The following is a 22,055-nucleotide window of genomic DNA, read 5'->3' on the forward strand; positions in this document are numbered from 1 at the left end:
ATGCAAAAAATTCTTACCTCATAAGGGTTCCTAGTCTTTGAAGTGGCAAAATAGGTGCTATCTACAAGTGATATTCAGTTCTTTATAGAATATACAAAAGAGATCATGGGATTATACACACGCACTGCTGCACCTGGCTAAGAACAGTTTTTAATTTTGATGTCTTCTATATCACTTTTTCTTTTATAGCCATTGACTTCAGGCCCCTGTCTAAAAAATCTTTACCTACTCCAAGTTTATAATTTTGACTATTACATTTAGGTTTCGTTTCAAAGTAACAAAGATGTCCATGTCCCCATCTCTAGAATCTGTAAATATTTTACCTTATATGGCAAAAGAGGCTTTGTTGATGTGATTAAGAATCCTGACATGAGATTGTCCTGGTAATAATAGCTGGGTAGTCCTAGTATAATCACAAGGATCTTTATAAAAGGAAAGGTGGATAAGGGGAGGTTTGGGGGTAGTGAAATTGATCAAATTACAATGTAATGATATAATGTAATGTATGATAATGCCAGAAAATGTACTGTGTAGTTAATATGCACCAATTTTTTAAAAATAAAAAGAAAGAGGGGAGGTTGATATGGTGATGAAAGTATAAGTCAGAGAGAATTCAAAGATGTTATGTTGATGGCCTTGAAAATGGAGAAGGGAAGTGTACTAATAGGGCATCAAAGCAGCCCCTGGAAACTGGAAAAGGCCAGGAAGTGGATTCTCCCTGAGAACCTTCATACAGAACCAGCTCTATCAACACTTGTCCTTCAGTTCAGTGAAGTAGGCTTCTGACCTCTAGAACTACAAGATAATCAATTTGTATGGCTTTAAGTCTGATAACGTTATAGCAGCAATAGGAAAGTAATATACTGGAATATAAAAAGAACTCAGGCAAATCAATGATTAAAAAAAAAAAAGCCCAATTTAAAACATGGGCAAAAGATTTGAACAAATACTAGCCAGTAAGCACCATAAGATATTCAACAATATTATTCAGGAGGGAAATTTAAATTAAAAGCCTGATGAGATAGTATTACAAACTCACCAGAATGGCTAAAATTAGAAAGATTATCTACACAAAATATTGGTGAGAATTTAGAGCAATTGACTGGTTTTATAGAAATAACCAATCTCTATAGTGACCAGAAATTCCATCCTAATTCTTTACCCAAAAGAAAAGAAAAGAAAGCCTATATGCAAAAAAATATTTCTAGTAGAATATTCATAGGAGCTTTATTCATAATAAAAACTTGCAACAGTCCAAGTGTTTATCACAGAAAAATGTTTAAATAAACCATCATGTATTTATACAATAGAACTACTCTATGAAAAGAAATCAACAGCTGATTCATTCAACAATATGGCAGAACCTGAAAATTTTTATACTTAGTCTACCAAAGCTTTCCCAGAAATTTATACTATCTGAGTCAATTTATAGAAAGTTCTAGAAGAGGTAAAATCTGCGGTGAAAAATTCAGAATAGTAGTGTCTCTAGGAATGGTTTGCCACCAAGAATTAAATGGGAAAATAGAGATGAGGAAATATTCCAGCTTTTCTAATGTTGTGAATATCTTTATAAATATATAAAATATGACAGTGGAATGCATTACAATTCTTATTACATATATAGAGCACAATTTTCATATCTCTGGTTGTATACACAGTATATTCATACCAATTCATGTCTTTATACCTGTACTTTGATAGGATTTGTATTACCCATGTATATATATTTCAAAACTTTTTTACAATTCAAAATCCATTGAACTCATTGAATAGTAGACTTAATTAAGATTCGTACCTTTTACCATATATAATTTTATTTTAAAGACTAAATATTGAACCATTACTGATGAGTTGCATGTTGAACTGTTGAGGGATGAAGTGTGCAGATATCTGCAACTTCCTTTGAAATATATTCAAAAAAATTCAGTAGATACAAGGATGGATGAATATATGATAAACAAATGTACAAATGTATAATTTAGAGTGTGCATGTTATGGGTATATAATACAATTCTTTCGATTTCTCCAATATCCAAATGTTTCTTAAAATCTTTAGAAATTTGCTATGTGTTGTCTAAAATATCTTAAAATTCATCTTAGAATAAAACATTTACTTGTACTGGAAGGACAATAGCTAGGTTCTTCTCTATCAGTTTATAATAGAAACTAGAATATTCTAATATTCTAGTGAATAGTTGTTGGTTAAAAAAAATTTAAAATGTTTTGGCTAGGCATGATCACACACAGCTGTAGTCTTCACAACTCAAAAAGCTGAGACTAGAAGATCACAAGTTTGAGGCCAGCCTGGGAAATTTAACAAGACCCTGTCTTAAAATAAAAATAAAAATAACTGGGGATGTAGCTCAGTGGTAAAGAATCTTCAATACTAATAAATAAATTAATTAAGTATGCAAGCAATTTCTTTCTTAGTACTAAAATGTGTACCATTTTCAAAGGTTTACCGTCTAAATCAGCTAATTTCAGCTGACAATGAGATTGTTTCTTTTTTATTTGTTCTTTTTAGTTATATATGACAGTAAAGTCTATTTTGACATACAAGCATGGAGTATACCTTATTCTAATTAGGATCCCAGTCTTGTAGATGTACACAATGTTTAGATTCATTGTGGTGTATTTATATATGTATGTAGGAAATTATGTCAGATTCTTTCCACTGTCTTACTTATTCCTGTCTAATACAAGTAATAATTAGTGTTGGAAAGGATGTGGGGGAAAGAGTACACTCATATATTGCAGGTGGGATTGCAAATGGATGCAGCCATTCTGGAAAGCAGTATGGAGATTCCTCAAAAAACTAGGAATAGAACCACCATTTGACTCAGTTATCCCACTCCTCAGTGTATACCCAAAGGAGGTAAAATCAGCATACTACAGTGATGCAGCCACATCAATGTTCATAGCAGCTCAACTCACAATAGCTAAGCAATGGAATCAACCTTGGTGCCCTTCAATAGATAAATTTGCAGCCATTTAAGAGAGATAAGAGTCAGATATGTATCTCAATTCTAGTCTAGTTCTGGTAGATTTGAACTGGAGATCATCTTGGATCTAGAAGATATCTGATAACTGGTAACAATATTAGCAATGACATTTATCATCTCTTCTATGTATCCTTCTCAACTAATAATTAACTTAATAATTCTATCTCTGAAAGCTGATCCTGATTTACCATGAAAGAACAAAATTAAAGGAAAACAGTTATTAATATTTCTAAAATCTTTACAGTACTACAGAAAGACCAGTCAGCAATTATGTGCACAACATATTGTGATGGTGCAAATAGTCAAGCTTCATTTATGATATGGTACTTGGTTTTATTTTAAATTGGAAATACTCCTGAATTTAGAGTTCTCCTTTTAAACAGTAAAATGATTGCTGTTGATAGATAGTTATAAATGTTTTTATAATCTTTGCCTTAATTCAAGCTAGTAAAACTTCAGTTTTTGTAATCATCAGTGAAATTTTTTTAATCCTAACTTGTAGTAAAATTTATTGAATTGAATTTTTCCCACAAGATATTAACCTGTTAGTTGAAGAAAAAATTAGGATGTGGTGTGACAGTGGCAGAATTTAGAAATAAATTATTTTCTCTGAACTTTTTGAGTTACTAATTTTAGTCTATCAGTATATGCTTAGAACTACACATTTTATTCCAAGTAGCCTACTTGAATGTATAATTTTGCTATTGTAAGTTGAAATTAAGTTGTTATTTTGAGAAAATAATGAATATATTTCCTAATTAATCATTTTTTACCAAGAAGAGAATTAATTAATTGATATTATCATTATTTGTCATTTTATAGCATATATGTCACATAAAAAGCCTTTAAATCCTTCAGAATAATGCATCTGCATTGTGCATTATAACAAGAAAACTTAACATGTCATATGAGCTAATCCCTTAATACTTTCTAAAAAGTAAATCAAACAAATCCAAACAAGGGTATACTTTTAGAAATATCCTTCTACTTGCAAATGGGCTGTTTTGAGATTGCACATTAGACCTTTTTAATGTTGTTGTGCTCCCTAATTCATTATTAACTCTTTTATCTTCACTTCTGCCATGCTTTTTATGGCGGGGGGGGGGGGGGGGGGATTCTTTCACATCACACACTTCAATATTTTCCAGTTGAAAATGAAGATGAGGCTGAGAGGATTCTTTTTTCCTATGGCTATGGTGCTAATGTTCCCACAACAGCCAAAAGACGACTAAAGCAAAGGTAAAATCAATATATATTTATCTTACTTATCTACTCAAGCTAAATGTAATTACATTGTACATTTTGATAATGTGCTCACTTGAATGACAAAGTAAAGTTACTTTGTTCTTAGTATGCATAAATATTAAATTGCTCACAAAATACAGTAATTATCATGCATTTCATGTATATTTAAGTGAATTTAATGTTTGGTAGACTAGAGGTGTACATTAGAATTTTCATAGAATTAAATTCAGTGATAAGAATACCATTTTTATTTTATTTTCACATTAATTTCAGATAATACAAATGCAATAATTTTCAGATTAGAACTAATTAGTTATACTTCCCTTTTTTTCTCTTTTTGCTTTGTTTTGGTTTTTGTTTCCTTTTTTATTCACATGTCTACATTCCTTGACATATACTTTAGAAAGAGTGAGTGATATAGTGGTAGTATATATATTGTGACTAAAACAATAAAAGGCTTCTTGAAGACCAAGAAAATTTTTAGAATATCTACTAGTTATATGGTGAGATATTGCTTTAAAGTACCCTAACAGGGATTGGGATTGTGGCTCAGTGATAGAGCCTTTGCCTCAAACATGTGAGACGCTGGGTTTGATCGTTGGCACCACATAAAAATAAATAAATGAAATAAAGGTATTGTGTCCATCTACAATTTAAAAATATATTTTTTAAAAGTCCACTAACAGAAAATTATACCTTTAATAATCATTTTCTAGTTGGGCTGTCTGATTTTTTCCTAACTCCTCTTTCCCTAAATTCATCCTGTTCTCCAAAAATATCTCAAAGCTCACTTTGCTGCCACATCAAATCTGAATGTTTCAGTGAGACTTCTAAAGCCCCTCCATAATGTGGCCCCACCTCATCATTCTTATTTGCCTCTCTACCCAAAATGAGAGTAGATATATCTCTCTGCCTGTAAACATCTATTCTCTCTGTACCTTAGGAAAGCATTTCATTTATCTCATTACCTATCATTTCCCATGTAATTTCCCCAGCTAGATGAAAAGTTCTTCAAGGTCAGCAACTACATCTTTTTCTTATTCTCTGTCGCTGCCTAGTTCAATGCAGAGTACCTAGTAAGGTACTTGTTTCTTCATCTTTTTCATCTTTGAGGATTCAAAGCTTTTTGTTATCTATTATTTTTATATAAATTAATTCAAACATTTAGATACATTACAAAATAACTAAGAAAAACAATCCGTTTTACTTTTGATACTTCTGTAGGAACTTTGAATGATAACCCAAAGAATGAAATATCTTTATGGTTATCTAAAGTTGTATAGGATATAGACCACTTTAGAGGAAATAACAAAAGGGTACTTAGAACTTGTGTTTTTTACTGGTTAAACTGAATATTTAAAAAATTTACTTCAGGGTTAGGTGAATAATTTGTAACTAGGGTGGTCCTTCCTTCTTCCTTCCTTCCTTCCTCCCTCCCTCCCTCCCCCCTCTCTCCCTCCCTCCCCCCTCTCTCCCTCCCTCCCTTCCTTCCTTTTTGACATATTATACACAAATGGAGCATAACTTCTCATTCCTCTGGCTGTACTTGGTACACAGTCACTCCAGTAGTGTAATCATGTAGATAGGGTAATTATGTCTGTCTCATTCTACTGTCTTCCCATCCCCACAGCCCCATTCCTTTCCTCCCCTCACTCACCTCTACACAAACCAAAAGAATGATTAATTCTTCCTGGTGAAGATTCAGGTATTCCTAAATTATGTATAATTGCATCAAAATGAAACTGAATCTCTTTCTCTCGCCATGCACAAAAGTTAACTCAAAATGGATCAAGGAGCTTGATATTAAATCAGAGACATGTCATCTGATAGAAGAAAAAGTTGGCTATGATCTACATACTGTGGGGTCGGGCTCCAAATTCCTCAATAGGACACCCATTCTAGTTAACAACTAGAATCAACAAATGGGACTTACTCAAACTAAAAAGTTTTTTCTCAGCAAAAGAAACAATAAGAGAGGTAAACAGGGAGCCTACATCCTGGGAACAAATCTTTACTCCACACACTTCAGATAGAGCCCTAATATCCAGAGTATACAAAGAACTCAAAAAATTAGATAATAAGATAACAAATAACCCAATCAACAAATGGGCCAAGGACCTGAACAGACACTTCTCAGAGGAGGACATACAATCAATCAATAAGTACATGAAAAAATGCTCACCATCGCTAGCAGTCAGAGAAATGCAAATCAAAACCACCCTAAGATACCATCTCACTCCAGTAAGATTGGCAGCCATTATGAAGTCCAACAACAACAAGTGCTGGAGAGGATGCGGGGAAAAGGGTACACTTGTTCATTGTTGGTGGGACTGCAAATTGGTGCAGCCAATTTGGAAAGCAGTATGGAGATTTCTTGGAAAGCTGGGAATGGAACCACCATTTGACCCAGCTATTCCCCTTCTCGGTCTATTCCCTAAAGACCTAATAAGAGCATGCTACAGGGACACTGCTACATCAATGTTCATAGCAGCACAATTCACGATAGCAAGATTGTGGAACCAACCTAGATGCCCTTCAATAGATGAATGGATAAAAAAAAACTGTGGCATTTATACACAATGGAGTATTACTCTGCATTAAAAAATGACAAAATCATAGAATTTGGAGGGAAATGGATGGCATTAGAGCAGATTATGCTAAGTGAAGCTAGCCAATCCTTAAAAAACAAATGCCAAATGACTGCTGTGATATAAGGGGAGTAACCAAGGACAGGGTAGGGACGAAAAGCTTGAGAAGAAGATTAACATTAAACAGGGATGAGAGGTGGGAGGGAAAGGGAGTGAGAAGGGAAATCGCATGGAAATGGAAGGTGATCCTCAGGGTTTTACAAAATTACATATAAGAGGAAATGAGGGGTAAGAGAAGAATAATACAAGTGGAAGAAATGATTTACAGTAGAGAGGGTAGAGAGAGAAAAAGGGAGGGGAGGTGAGGGGAGGGGGGATAGTAGAGAATAGGATAGGCAGCAGAATACATCAGACACTAGAATGGCAATATGTAAATCAATGGAAGTGTAACTGATGTGATACAGCAATCTGTATAGGGGTAAAAATGGGAGTTCATAACCCACTTGAATCAAACTGTGAAATATGATATATTAAGAACTATGTAATGTTTTGAACGACCAACAATAAAATAAATAAATAAATAAATAAATAATTAAATAAATAAATTATGTATAATTTGAAATTGGTAGTAGTCCTATCCCTTTCTGATCCCTCCAGTGACCACTATGAATGAACTAGGATATTTTAATTTTAAATATGACTCTACTTTAAAGTTCATTGTTGCCTAGAGAAGAATAGAAGCATAGTTTCATGGGTAAAAGACTTCTCTATCATCAGGAAATCATAGGTAAAATACTGAAAACTGAAGTTTAATAGAAAAATTACATTTTCTTCTCTATTTTAACATCTGAATTCTTCAAAAGAATCTTTGTTACAAGAAAAATAGGATTTTGCTTTTGTAAGCTTGCTTTCCTTAGCCCCAAATACTGAGTTCTCAGAAACTGAAAGCAATTATTGCTGCAACAGCTTACTATTTTTTTAAGAATTTCCAAAAACACTAGTTGATTTCTTAATATTAAAAGAATTAAAGAACCACAACTGATTCATATTCCAAATAATCTTAACTGTCCAAATATTTCTAAAGATTTTATCACCGAGCTATCTATGTGCCTTGAGCAAGTGCCTAATGGGTGTGCTATTAATATGTCCTGCCAGCTGGTGCCAGGCATTCTTCTCATGGTGAGCCAGAGGGTTATTTTGAGGAAGTGTTTCTCAGGTCATCTAAACTGAGGGAAGGGAAAGTAAGTCAAGATATCTAAAGAGGGAATTTATACATTCCTGTGTTCATTATTAAGTGCCTACTGTATGCGCAAAGTTGACCAGAGGCACAAAAGATCCCACTTTAGGGTCTGATGCATTTCCAAAGTTTGCAAGGCACATATTTGATTTCTTAAGGGATATCTGTAAAGAAGGCTTTGTGCTCTCTTTAAGTCTCTTTAAGACTAAAACAAGATAGCCTTTGAGTGGATCCATACTTCACATTTAAAGCAATAAACATTGAAGGTGAATTATATTTAGGATGACTCAGAACAGTAATTGAAATACTTACATAATAAAGTTTTCATCAGATATCAGCCTACACCAAAATATATCAAAATTTCAATGGAACCCACATCCTAACTACTATATAATATTTTTCATCCATACTAAATTTGATTTTAAAATTTCATTTCATTAGACAGAATTAGGTAGTTTAGAGTAACTCTTAATAGGAGGGAGGTTTCTGGTTCTAAATATGTTTGTTTTTAAAATTAGGAGAATTGTTGGTGATTCCACCATCCAAAATAACCATTTAGAAATTAAAAATATATAGATACACACACACACACACACACACACACACACACACACTTTCTTACATGTTTAGGATAGTGTGTATTATTTAGTAGTTTAACCTTTTTCTTTTGGGTATTAGGGATTGAACCCAGGGGCAAACTACCACTTATTGATGTCCATAGCCCTTTTTTTTTTTTTTTACTTTTATGAAACAGGGCTTTGCTAAATTGCCTAGGCTGGCCTCCAATTTGTAATCCTTCTCTTTACCTTCTTGAGAAACCAGGATTACAGATATGCTCAACCATGCCCAGCTAATTCTAGCATTTTATCCTGAACATATTTTTGTCAATAAATATCCTTTTTTGCCTGGCGTGATTCCGTCCTGCGCGTCTCTTTAGAGCAGCCACCCATTTTCCGTCCACCTTCTCTCCCACCTAAGTGCGTGCTACCACCCCATGGAAGATTCCATGGATATGGACATGAGCCCCCTGAGGCCCCAGAACTACCTTTTCGATTGTGAGCTAAAAGCTGACAAAGATTATCACTTTAAGGTGGATATTGATGAAAATGAGCACCAGTTATCATTAAGAACGGTCAGTTTAGGGGCTGGTGCAAAGGATGAATTGCACATTGTTGAAGCAGAGGCAATGAATTATGAAGGCAGTCCAATTAAAGTAACACTGGCAACATTGAAAATGTCAGTACAGCCAACGGTTTCCCTTGGGGGCTTTGAAATCACACCACTTGTGGTCTTAAGGTTGAAGTGCAGTTCAGGGCCTGTGCATTTTAGTGGCCAGCACTTAGTAGCTGTGGAGGAAGATGCAGAGTCAGAAGATGAAGAGGAGGAGGATGTGAAACTCTTTTAAGTGTATCTGGAAAGCAATCTGCCCCTGGAGGTGGTAGCAAGGTTCCCCAGAAAAAAGTAAAACTTGCTGCTGATGAAGATGTTGATGATGATGAAGATGATGATGATGAAGATGATGATGATGATGATTTTGATGATGAGGAAACTGAAGAAAAAGCTCCAGTGAAGAAATCTATATGAGATACTCCAGCCAAAAATGCACAAAAATCGAACCAGAATGGAAAAGACTCAAAACCAACAACACCAAGATCAAAAGGTCAAGAATCCTTCAAAAAACAGGAAAAAACTCCTAAAACACCAAAAGGACCTAGTTCTGTAGAAGACATTAAAGCAAAAATGCAAGCAAGTGTAGAAAAAGCACATTGAACAGCCCTGGGCACTACTGGTAAATTAAGCCCAAAGATGGGGAGAAAGGAAGAGGAGAGACAAATATAGTCCATACTGAGTATCATCAACAATCCAGGCTGAAGTCTTCTATTTTAATCTCAATCCCCTTTCCTGATTTGCCACCCACACCCACTTGCAGGCTGGAAGCAATCTCTTGATTTCCTAAAGCACTTTTGACTGCTGTGAATTCAGTTGAACCTTATATTGCTCTCTCTTGTGCATATGCCTCATCATCTCTTGGACCATGTTTTAATCACCTTTGTATCTCCTTAGCTGTTCAATAAATATTTGAATGAATCAAAAAATAAATAAATAAATATCCTTTTTGGGGGGGTAGGGGGCACCAGGGATTAAACTTAGGGGTGCTTTCCCAGATATTTTTGTTTGTTTGTTTATTGATTTTTTTGAGATAGGGTCTTGCTAAATTGCTTAGAGTCTGGTGATCCTTCTGCCTCATCCTCCCAAGTCACTGAGATTACAGGTCTATGCCATCACACCCTTGTCAATGAATATTCTTCAAAAACAGATTATTTTCAATATTTATACAAAACTTTAAATTTTAGGACTTCTATTTTTGAATAGACTTCTGGTTGAGTGCCATGAATTGGATAGCCAGTGAACATTTTCATAAGTTTCCTGTTGCTACCCCAACAATAATATGAGATTAAAATGAGAAAATAGATACGAAGTTCGCCACACAGTGCCTGACAATAGAGTTCAGTAAATGTTAATGGGTTATATCAAGTAATATCTTCTCTTTTTTAAATATTTTTTGGTTGTAATTAGACACAATACCTTTATTTTATTTACTTATATTTATGTGGTGCTGAGGATCAAACCCAGGGCCTCACACATGCTAGACGAGCGCTCTACTGCTGAGCCACAACCTCAGCCTAAGTAATATCTTCTTAAAGTACCTTACATGGTTACACAATTTAAGCATTTATTTAAAATGATTTTAAAATTTTTTTATTGCTGTGATGACAGCTGCTGAATTTTATTGGTTGCTCAAAATATTACAATGATCTTGACATATCATATATCATACATTTGATTCAAATGGGGTATGAATTTTTCCTACGTGAACAGATTGCAGTATCATATTGGTTATACAGCCATGTTTATATATACTGCCATACTAGAGTCTATTGTATTCTGCTGCCTTTCCTATCTCTTTCCTATTTTTTAAAAATTTTAATGAGGCTTTTAAATATGAAACATGGACACAAAACTAATTTTGAGATTCACATTCTTTAATATCAGTTTTTAAGATACAATACGGGGGCTGGGGATGTGGCTTAAGCGGTAGCGTGCTCGCCTGGCATGCGTGCGGCCCGGGTTTGATCCTCAGCACCACATACAAACAAAGATGTTGTGTCCGCTGAAAACTAAAAAATAAATATTAAAAAAAAAGATACAATGCGGATTTTCTATATAGTAGTAGTATAATTGGTTTTTTTAAATTTGAAAAAGTAACTCACAGGGATTGTGGTATGCACCTGCAATCCCTGCTACTCAGGAGACTAAGGTGGAATCACAAATTCAAAACCAGTCTGGGCAATTTACGGAGACCTTGTCTCAAAAAAAAAGAAAATACACACACACACAGAGAATAAATAAGTAAAAAACAAACTCCCCAAAATTCTTCTTAAACATATTTTAATGATTATATAATATAACTCACGTTTTGAAGTTTCATAGGGATACAAATAATAGGTATATATTGTGTGAAACTATTTCTGCAACACAGTTGTGAAAAATTAAAAGGTCTTATATAATTATAGTAGATTAAAATAAAATGGACTCTTCTTGATTGAACTTGAAAATCTGAAATAATGTTTTTGTTTCATTAATGACTGTTTTGAAAATAGCAAACAAGATTTTCTGGTTGTATGTTTTGATTGTGTTGTCACACTAAATTTCCTGTTAATGCGTTATAACAAGTAATATCTTCTCTTTTTATAATTTTTTTTGGTTGTAGTTGGACACAATACCTTTATTTTAGGCACTAATGTGGCCTTAGTGTGTGCCTCTCTCTGTTTGTTGTGGCTGATTAAATGTTTAGAGACTTTTCTCAAAGTTTTTAAGCCATTCACATTATCAGATATACTGCATACTATAGATCTTGCATTTTAGTTTCTACCTAGTTTTATAAAGAGCTTTATGTTGAAACAAGTATACTGATCTTCATAATGAAGGGGAAAAAAAGAAAGCCAGAGAAACTGACAAGTTTTTATGCATACTGGAAGTGTGTTTTCCTCTTCTTAGTTCTCATGTATATGCATTGCTGGATGATACTGTTTACAAACCTTCATACAGTAATGGGAAGTACTGACTGACATTGACAGAGAAATAATTTATTTGGAAGTCAAGAAATGCTGAAGAAACTTAGAGATAACCCTTACCTTAATAATTTTACCAATAACCAATAAAATTTTGATTTAATATTTAGACATGAAACTATATACTTGTGATGTTAATTTCTAGTTGATGTCCAACTTAATCTTGGAATAAGTAAAAATAGCATTTAATATAATTACAAAGAAGTATTGTTATACCTACTTTAGTGTCCCAGTAAATAATCATTTGAAAGTATTGCTTTCTTAAAAAGTTCATTGCATTCTATATCAAAAAATAACCTGTAGCAAGAGTCATTTTCTTGACTCTATTTTAGTTACTCTTTATATAGAACTTGAAAAGGACTTATTCTTGTTTTCATTGTGTGTATATTGTGTTTTGGAGACATAAACTTAATTGTGGTTGAACAGTTCTTCATTTGTCTCACTTTGAATTTCATTTCTCACTTTTAGTATCCCAGATTTCTGTACAGGATCCACCTATGCCAAATCACTCACCAAAGCAGTATGACACATTTAAAGATTTAACAGGTTGAATACAAGAGGACAATTGGTGTCTGTCATTTGTATTCTCCCTTATTAACTTTATGTACTTTGTTTATTGCTAATTCAATGCATAGATGCTAAGCATTAGTTATACTTTAATATTAAGGTTCTGCAACCTTGGAATATGGTTTCTAGCACTATATTCATTGGGACAAAATTCACCTACAGGAGAGTCCATCAGGGAGTATTGAGTGTTCACTCTGTTCAGCTCTGTTGTTAGGCACTTCAATGAATAAGACCCCTGCTATTATATGAGTTCTGTTAATGGAGAAAATATTAACACACATAAAAGAATATCAAGAAATATTCCAATGTATGTAAGTTGGCGATACCACGTGCTAGAGTCTGTGTCGGACTCTATGCTAGAGTCTATTCTGTGTGCCAGGGGAATAGAGATGAATGAGGACTAACATGGTTAGAACTGGAACTTGAAGGGAGCCTTTCAGGAAAAGCTGGGCTCACAAATAGTGGAAGAACTGATCTTCAGATTGGAGGACCTGCAGCAGAAGGAATATACAAAACATTTATGGGAGATTAAATAGAGTGGACATTAATGGAAAATAAAACTGGTTCTGGTGATGTGATAGAGAACTTTCATGTTTTAACTTTTCTTTCATGATGTGATAGAGAACTTTCATGTTTTTTTTTAAATATTCTACTCAGTACACATATATGCATTCTTTTTTTTTTTTTTAAAGAGAGAGGGAGAGAGAGAAAGAGAGAATTTTAATATTTATTTTTTAGTGTTTGGCGGACACAACATCTTTGTTTGTATGTGGTGCTGAGGATCGAACCCGGGCCGCACGCATGCCAGGCGAGCGCGCTACCGCTTGAGCCACATCCCCAGCCCGAGAACTTTCATGTTTTTAAATAGAGTGGATATTAATGGAAAATAAAACTGGTTCTGATGATGTGATAGAGAACTTTCATGTTTTAATTTAGATATAGTTTAGAATCAACCATGTAAGTAAAATTTAGAATGGGAAAAGAATGTAAATATCAATTCATTGAGTAAAAAATATAAATGACCAATAAACATGAGAAGGTGAAAATATTAACACACATAAAAGAATATCAAGAAATATTCCAATGTATATAAGGAAAATTAATTTAAAATGGGGTTATCCTATTTATTCATAAGATTGGCAAAACTTTTAAGATGATGAATACCCAGTATAGGTTAGAGTATGAAGAAAAAGAAAGTCTTAGAAAGTTAATTTACTCAGTAATTAGTTACTGCCAGACACAGTGGTGCACACCTATAATCCCAGCAATTCAGGAGGCAGAGGCAGGAGAATCACAAGTTCAAGGCCAGCCTGGGAAACTTAAGCAAGATCTTCTCCTTCTCTTAAAAGAAAAAAGAAACAGGGACTTGAGATAAAATTCACTGGTAGAGCACCTCCCAGGTTTGATCCCCGGTACTGCAAAAATATGTAGGTACATACATACATACGCTATGTATCTTTAGCTTTTCGTAGTCTAGAGTTAATATTGTACTACTTTGTGTAAAGTATAGAAACCTTGTGACCATACAGCTGCTTTTACCATCTCCCTGCTTTTTTTTTTTTAATGGTTTCCAAATGTATTGCAACACTGTTAGAAACCCATAAAACAATGTTATCATTTTTTATTTACATACTCAGAAAATTTAAAGAAATTAGCAGGAAAAAAATAACATTAGTTATATTTAAATTGGTTGTGCTTACATATATTTTAATGAAATCTAATATAATCATATTCTTAGTAGTCTTACTATAATAATTCCTAATATTTTAATGAAAGATTTTGCTATTTTTATTCCTTTTTCTCTTTTTATTGCTTCAGGGGACATGCCACATTAATAGGCTGAACGGGTCTTAATACCATTTCTGATATATCCACAAGGAAATATATTCTATTATTCTTACAAGTGACTTAGAAGTAAATTTTAAAACATAGTCCATTTATTTTTTTTAAAAGAGAGAGTGAGAGAGGAGAGAGAGAGAGAGAGAGAGAATTTTTTTTAATATTTATTTTTTAGTTCTCGGTGGACACAACATCTTTGTTGGTATGTGGTGCTGAGGATCGAACCCGGGCCGCACGCATGCCAGGCGAGCACGCTACCGCTTGAGCCACATCCCCAGCCCAAAAACATAGTCCATTTATATTGGAGACCAGTGGTACCACAGTGCATTCCACATGATAACCATGTTCGTAAATGACATCAATGTTAAAATAATAGTCACAGTCTTTCCTGTTAGCATCAGTTCCTAGAAATTTTTCTCATTAAAATTGTACTATAAAATACTAAAAACAAACAAACAAAAAACACGTAGAGCATGTTTATAACTAACTTCAAGATATCACAAGATACCTTTCTTCCTTTGAATTGATTTTCCTCATTTAAGATTCCCCTAACCAAAATCAGGGAAATTTTTATTAGAAGGAGGTATTCCTGGTGATATGGCTTACACCTACCATACAAATAATTTCCTAAGTCAGTATTTTATATGATATATTTTTCATTTGTAAGTGTTATCACCATATCTTCATAAAAACATTATGCAATTGCAAGATTAAAAGCACCTAAATCAAATGAACAATTTTGTATTAATAAAATTGATGTCTTAAAACAAGTGACATTTGCATTTCATTATTTCCTTTATTTCTTTACAGACAAATTTTTATTTGCATAAAACTCCATCTTATCCATAACTCTATTTCTGTGTAATTGCATTTGATTGGGTTCATTACTCTATACTGAATGTTGCATAGATTTGGCCTGTGCCTTTAACATGTTTGTTAAAAATTACTATACAAAAGACCTGGATGCTATTTTCTGTGGAAGACAGAATTTATACCTAACATATTTGAAGGATGAGAAAGATCGAGACTATGAAAATTTGAATTTAGATAACTCTAAGGTTTTTAAATTAACCCAACAAAAAACAGTTAGTGATATCAAATACTGATGCTTGCAAACATGTATTAGAATCAACAGATTTAAAATGTAAATATAATTAAAAAATTAGTATTAAGACTTATTTGTAGAGGTCTTCTTAATTTATAGTCAAATTAGAACTTGTTTGGTACATTTACTTGGGGAATGAAAAACAGGATACCCATAAACTATAAATGTCTTTAAAAATCTACTTAAAAAAAAAAGAAAGAAGGAAACATCAATTTAGTGGCTCCCCAAGGCTGGTGAGGTTGAGAGCAGGAAGCATTTAGTGAGGAAGAAGGGGGATTAACTGTTAATAGGTACAAAGTTTCTTTGGAGGGTAATGAAAATGTTCTAAAATTAGATTATAGTGATAGTTGCACAACTCTACATATACTAAAACTATTGATTTATACATTTTAAATGGGTAAGCTTTATTGAATATTAGTTGCATAGCAATAAAATTATGCATCAATAAAGCAGTTTTAAAAAAAGAATGGTAGCCAAAAATGGGAACTATATGTCTCTTCCATCTCTAACTTCAGCTGATGGTTAAGGCAAAATATGCCAGTTGAACAGATAGATAGTATCTTCTTAGGTCTAAACAAAGTATGAACTTCTAAAAGAATTCATCATTATTATTTGGAACACATTTTTAAAAATAGATATGCAGAGTGATATTTAGTGTGGTTTGAAGAGGTTTGTCTGCTTTCCTTTGTCTGATGTGAGGAAACGTCAAGTATATGGTAGAATTGTTTTTATCCTATAATTTTACTTAGAGAAATGATATCTTGTCATTGTAAAACGTCTTGTATTCCATGGATTCTACAATTCATAGATTAATAAATTCACTAACATAGAACATGAAAATGTGGTAAATATGGAAATACAGAGAGGTCTGTGGGAACAATGTCTTAATATTAGTACTAATATTACTAATATTAGTAATATTAATTTGTACTAATTAGTACTAATTAATTAGTATTAACATGTCTTAATATTACTACTAGTTCTTTAAAGAATTATGTGTGTTTCCCCCTATAGTTACAAGGAATGAAGCTTTTTTTTTCTCCCTTAAGATTGTTTCTTAATAGTGGATTTAGAACATTTTATATTTAATGTAATTTTAAATACTGAAAGTCGGAATGATAAGTTGTGATATTGCAGATATCAGAGGGATGATTTCTTACCTTTACCATAGACATTTTCCAAGCTTTATACATCATTTCCATCTGTACTTTGAATAGAAAACCTATTCACTTGTAAAATGCATTATGTTATCTGAGGTAAACACTGATGCTTTTCAAAGTACCAGCATATTATTGTTCATAATATTTCAACTAATTTTCTGATCCGTTTGTAACTGAGAAATTTTTATAAAAATGGGGAAAAGCTGTAAATTGCTATCTTGTGGTCTTTTCAAGCAAGTATCTTAAAGTAATTCACTTTTGTAGCAAGAGCTAGAAACCATTACTGCAGTAATCAATATATCACAGTTATGGGGATTTTGATTTACTTTCAGAATTCTGAGTTGTTGGGGTCTTGGTCTTGCATTGATTTATTATTGGATCCCATATTTTTTCTGTTAATAATTAAATATTATTAAAAAATAATCAGTTTTCTAGCTCACAAACCCATTTTGAATATTTTAGATAGCATTTTTTTTTTTTTTGCACTGTTGCAAGCAGTAATTTTCTCACTTCATTCACCTAGTGTCCACTTGGCAAGAAGAGTTCTTCAGTTAGAAAAACAAAACTCATTGATTTTAAAAGATCTTGGACATCAAAAGGACCAAGTAACACAGCTTTCACAAGAGGTAAATAACTTAAACAAAAGAAGTATGTATAAAGAAACCCAGTGTTCATTTTAATTCTTTATAACTCCTTTGTTTAATCTTCTGAGCAATTTGAAAATAAACTGGTAGTACAAAATTATTTCACAATTTATGAAACTAACTGAATGTTAAGGCTCTATAAAATAACTTATGGTGTATGGCAAAACTAAGAACAAAAAGGGGATTAAAGTGCCCAGACTAAGTATAAATGCAGACTAGACAGACAAAAGCTTTGATTTCTGAGAATTTCAACTGGCAAAACAAGTTTAGCAAATTTTGATGACATTTTAAGTTTTCCACTATTTTTAAGATTTACTCTTTATTTCTGTGTTCAAAAGAAATCATTTATCTATTATTGAACACACTTAACTTTGTTTCCACTTAAAATCAGATTCATGTTTGCCATTTGCTTTAGCATTCTGTTAAAGAATATTTATACAATTTACATATCATTTTAATATATGTATTATTATTTTTAGTTAACATCAAATTATTTTTTTCTGTGCTTTTGAAATTCAAGTCAAAACAAAACCAAAATTGCCACCCTCAAGTGTTCCTTTTATTTCTGATCTCAACCAGTTTTTTTAGGGTAATATTTTAAAACTCTTTTAAGAGCTTTATTTATTTATATTATAGGGGATTTTTAAAAAAACATTAAATTCTACTAATATATACTATGTAGTCTTTGTTTGATTCTTTTATTTATTTATTTATTTATTTATTTATTTTTGTAGTAGGGATTGAACCTAGGAGCGTTATACACTGAGCCACATCCCTAGCCCTTTTTTATATTTTGTTTAGAGACAGGGTTTTGCTGAGTTGCTCCAGCCTCCAGCCTCTTTAAGTTGCTGAGGCTGACTTTGAACTCCCAATCCTCTTGCCTCAGCCTCCCAAGCTGCTATGATTACAGGCGTGCACCACTACGCCCAGCCCCAGCTCCTTTTTTTTTTTTCCTTTTTTTTTAATTTTTAATTTTGAGACAAGGTCTCACTGTGTTGCTTAGGACTTCACTGAGTTACTGCAGGCTTGCTTTGAATTTGGGATCCTCCTGCCTCCACCTCACAAGTTGCTGGGATTACAGGCATATTCTTTATTTTCTTAAGGACATGTTCATATTTATCTTTATAGTATCTTCTATTAAAGTACATTTAATACTATAACATTAAGAGAATCTCTGTCCTAAAATTTCAAAAACAAAATAGAAATATTTCATATTGCTCCAGTGCCTGGCAAAGAATTAATGATCAGAGTGGATGCAGTAGTGTGCTGATAAATGCTAACAACCAGCTTCCCCAAGAGGGGTGTGAGGGAGGACTGTCATTTGTAGCATATGTTCATCTCTGTGGCATATAACTAGCTATAAAATGCCAACATAATGTTTCTGAACACAGATAAGAGCAAAAATTCTCAGCAGCACCCCTTTGCATAATGTTTGCACCATGTAGCTAAAACAAATATATGTAAACTCAAGCATAGATGATATTAAAATAATTTAAAATGTAGTCTAGAGTGGTGGCATACAACTGTAATCCCAGCAACATGGAGGCTGAGGTAGGAAATCACAAATTCAAGGCTGGCCCCAGCAATTTAGCAAGGCCCTATCTCAAAGTAAAAAGAATTGATATAGGTCAGTGGTAAAGCACCCCTGTGGTCAATCCCCAGTATGAGGGGGAAAAAAATTAAAAATTGATGAGTTTTGAGTACTTGTTTCCTTTGTTTTTAATAAAATTGATTCTATTATAAATTTAAACTGCTTAATTTTTAATTATGGTTGAATTTAACAATCAGCTCATGAAAGTCCTAAAAATTTACTAGTTATCTTTTATATGATGCTACAGCCCAACTCCAGCACATCAGTGGGTAGAAGCAGGAAAGGATAAATAAATGAATAAACAAAGAAATAGATGTAATACTGGCTACTCAGAGGCTGAGGCAAGAAGATCACAAGTTTAAGGCCAGCCTGGGCAATTTAGTGAGACCTTGTCTCTAAAAACAAAAGGACTATGAATATAGCTCAGTAGTAAGAGTGTCCTGAGGTTCAATCCCCAGTACTTAAAAAAGAAAAGAAAAAAATGAAAAAGACACAGAGGAACGAACCTTGTTTTACTAATATAGATAACTTATCAAAATACTTTTAGAGGGCTGGGGATGTGGCTCAAGTGGTAGCGTGCTTGCCTAGCATGTGTGAGGCTCTGGGTTCAATTCTCAGCACCACATAAAAATAAAATAAAGACATTGTGTCCACCTAAAACTAAAAAATAAATATTTCTAAAAAATAATTTTAGAAAAAGTATTATATATTACATATATAACCTACTTTTACAAAATAAAATATTAAAATACTACAGTAAATTAAAATGAGAATTTCTAAACATGCATATAATTGTGTATAAATTGCTGGAGAAAAATGCAAGAAATTAAGTGTTCTTGTAATGAAGTACAATTAACTTTTTATGAAGCAACTCTTTTTTTTTTTTTTTTTTTTTTCCAGAATAGGGATTGAACCCAGGGGCAATGTACCACTGAGCCAAGTCACCAGCCCCTTTTTAAATTTTGAGACAGGGTCTTGCTAAATTGTCCAGACTGACCTCAAACTTGTCATCCTCCAGCTCACCCTCAGAGTAGCTGGAATTACAGGCATGTACCACTATGCCCAGTTTGTATGAGCAATTTCAAAATAATCTGTGACTTTTTGAAAGAAAGGATTAAATATTTAAATATTAATGACGTAGAATGGTATGATACCGTAAAATATTCCATGAGAAAAAGAGACTAAAATTTTTTAAAAATCACAAAATGTTGCTAATGTTTGAAGCTGGCTGACTTTCACATATAGGTTCATTATTTATTTCTGTGTTTTTGTGTAATTTTGAAATTTTTTTATTATACATTTGGAGAATTGGTAACTGTACTGACTGAAGTATGTATGTTTCCCTTAATGTTGAAAACAAAAATATTTAATTTGTAATATTCCATGAATTTTACTCTTTTTCCTGGCTCACCAAAAAAAAAATATTATATTGCTTAAATTAAAAGAAATTACATAAACTAGCCGAAAGATGATGGTATTGGGTCATTTATTATCATAGATTTTTCATGGTAGATAATAAAAAAAATAGAGAAGGAAAATTCTCAGGATCTATATGCTTTGGTTAAATATTTGAAGTTAAATATTTAAGCATCTTAGAGTTTTTGAGACTAATAAAAAGATAAAACCCATAACTAATGCTAGAATTACCACTGATTTATTTGCTATTAGGGTTCTCTGAGAAATGAAAACACTAAGTAATACTCAAATGGGGAATAAAAAGAAAACATTCTTTTTTAGCACCTTGATTGAATATAATTTGACATACACTAAACTGCACATGTTTGAAGTATACAATATAACTTGTCATTAAAGTGAATATAAGAAATACATAGATTTCCACTACCAAGTGTCCCTCAGAATCCTTCTCCCGCAACTTTCTTCATCCTAGTTCCCAAGCAACTGCTGATTAGTTTTCCTATAGATTAATTTGTTATTTCCTAGAGTATTATATAAAAGGAATCATATAGTATGCATGGACTTTTTTTTAACCTGTCTTCTTTCACTGTAGGTAATAAGATTCATCCATAGGTCATTGCTTTCCATTGCTGAACAACCTTCTATTGTGTGGATATACCAGTTTATTTATTTTGTATTTATTCCTGGACATTTGGGTCATTTATAGCCAATAAACCTAATATAAGCATTCATGGTCAAGTCTTTGAATGAAGGTATACTTGCATTTTCTTGGGTAAATAACTACAAGTGGAATAGCTAGATTATATGATTGATGTCTATTTATGGTCTTAAAGAGCTGCCAAGCTAGGCATAATGATGCACACCTGCAATCCCAGAAACTCAAGAGGCTGAGGCAGGAGGATTGGAAATTCAAAGCCAGCCTCAGCACCTTAGCAAAGCCCTAGGTAACTTAGCAAAACTCTGTCTCAAAAATAAAAAGGGCTAGGCAATCCTAGTACCAAAAAAAGAAGAAAGGAAGGAAGAAAGTGCGAGACTGTTTCTTTTGTTTCGTTTTTGTTTTTTTCTAAAATGTTAGTACCATTTTACATTTCCACTAGTAGTATGGTGTACAGTGGTATGTTGTTGTGTTCTGAGTTTTTCATTTTTCAAGGTTGGTTGATTTGTTTGTTTGTTTTGATGGCATTTGCTTGGTTTGGGGCTGAGGATCAAATCCAGGGCTTAGGCACATGCTTGGCAAGTGCTCTTCCGCTAAGTTATTCCCCCAGCCCCCTCATTGTACTTTTTAATTGCATTGACCAGTGACTAATGCTATTGAGCATCTTTTTTTTTTAATTTTTTAAAATAGTTTTTTAGATATAAATGGTCACAATATTTTTATTTTATTTATTCATTTTTATATGGTTCTGAGGATCAACCTAGTCCCTCACACATGCTGGGAGAGCACTGTATCACTGAGCCACAACCCCAGCCCCATATATTGAACATCTTTTCATTTGAGGTTCTTTCCACTCTATTTACCTCTCAGGAG

General features: G+C 33.1%; 1 protein-coding gene and 1 pseudogene across 2 annotated transcripts in view; both read left to right on the top strand.

Annotated features, from left to right (window-relative positions):
* PIBF1 (progesterone immunomodulatory binding factor 1) overlaps positions 1 to 22,055 on the top strand; it is a 227,173-nt gene that overhangs the window by 130,527 nt on the left and 74,591 nt on the right. Inside the window, exons 13-14 of the mRNA XM_081281650.1 lie at positions 4,151 to 4,241; positions 17,400 to 17,502. Coding sequence (XP_081137776.1) covers positions 4,151 to 4,241; positions 17,400 to 17,502 — 194 coding nt within the window. The remainder of the gene's footprint in view (positions 1 to 4,150; positions 4,242 to 17,399; positions 17,503 to 22,055) is intronic.
* Positions 9,067 to 10,115, top strand: LOC308650301 (nucleophosmin-like; annotated as a pseudogene). Its single transcript has one exon. The product of its transcript is annotated as a nucleophosmin-like (transcript).

This window comes from Spermophilus citellus (assembly GCF_964194105.1).
Source record: "Spermophilus citellus genome assembly, chromosome: 1".
Taxonomy (NCBI): Eukaryota; Metazoa; Chordata; class Mammalia; order Rodentia; family Sciuridae; genus Spermophilus; species Spermophilus citellus.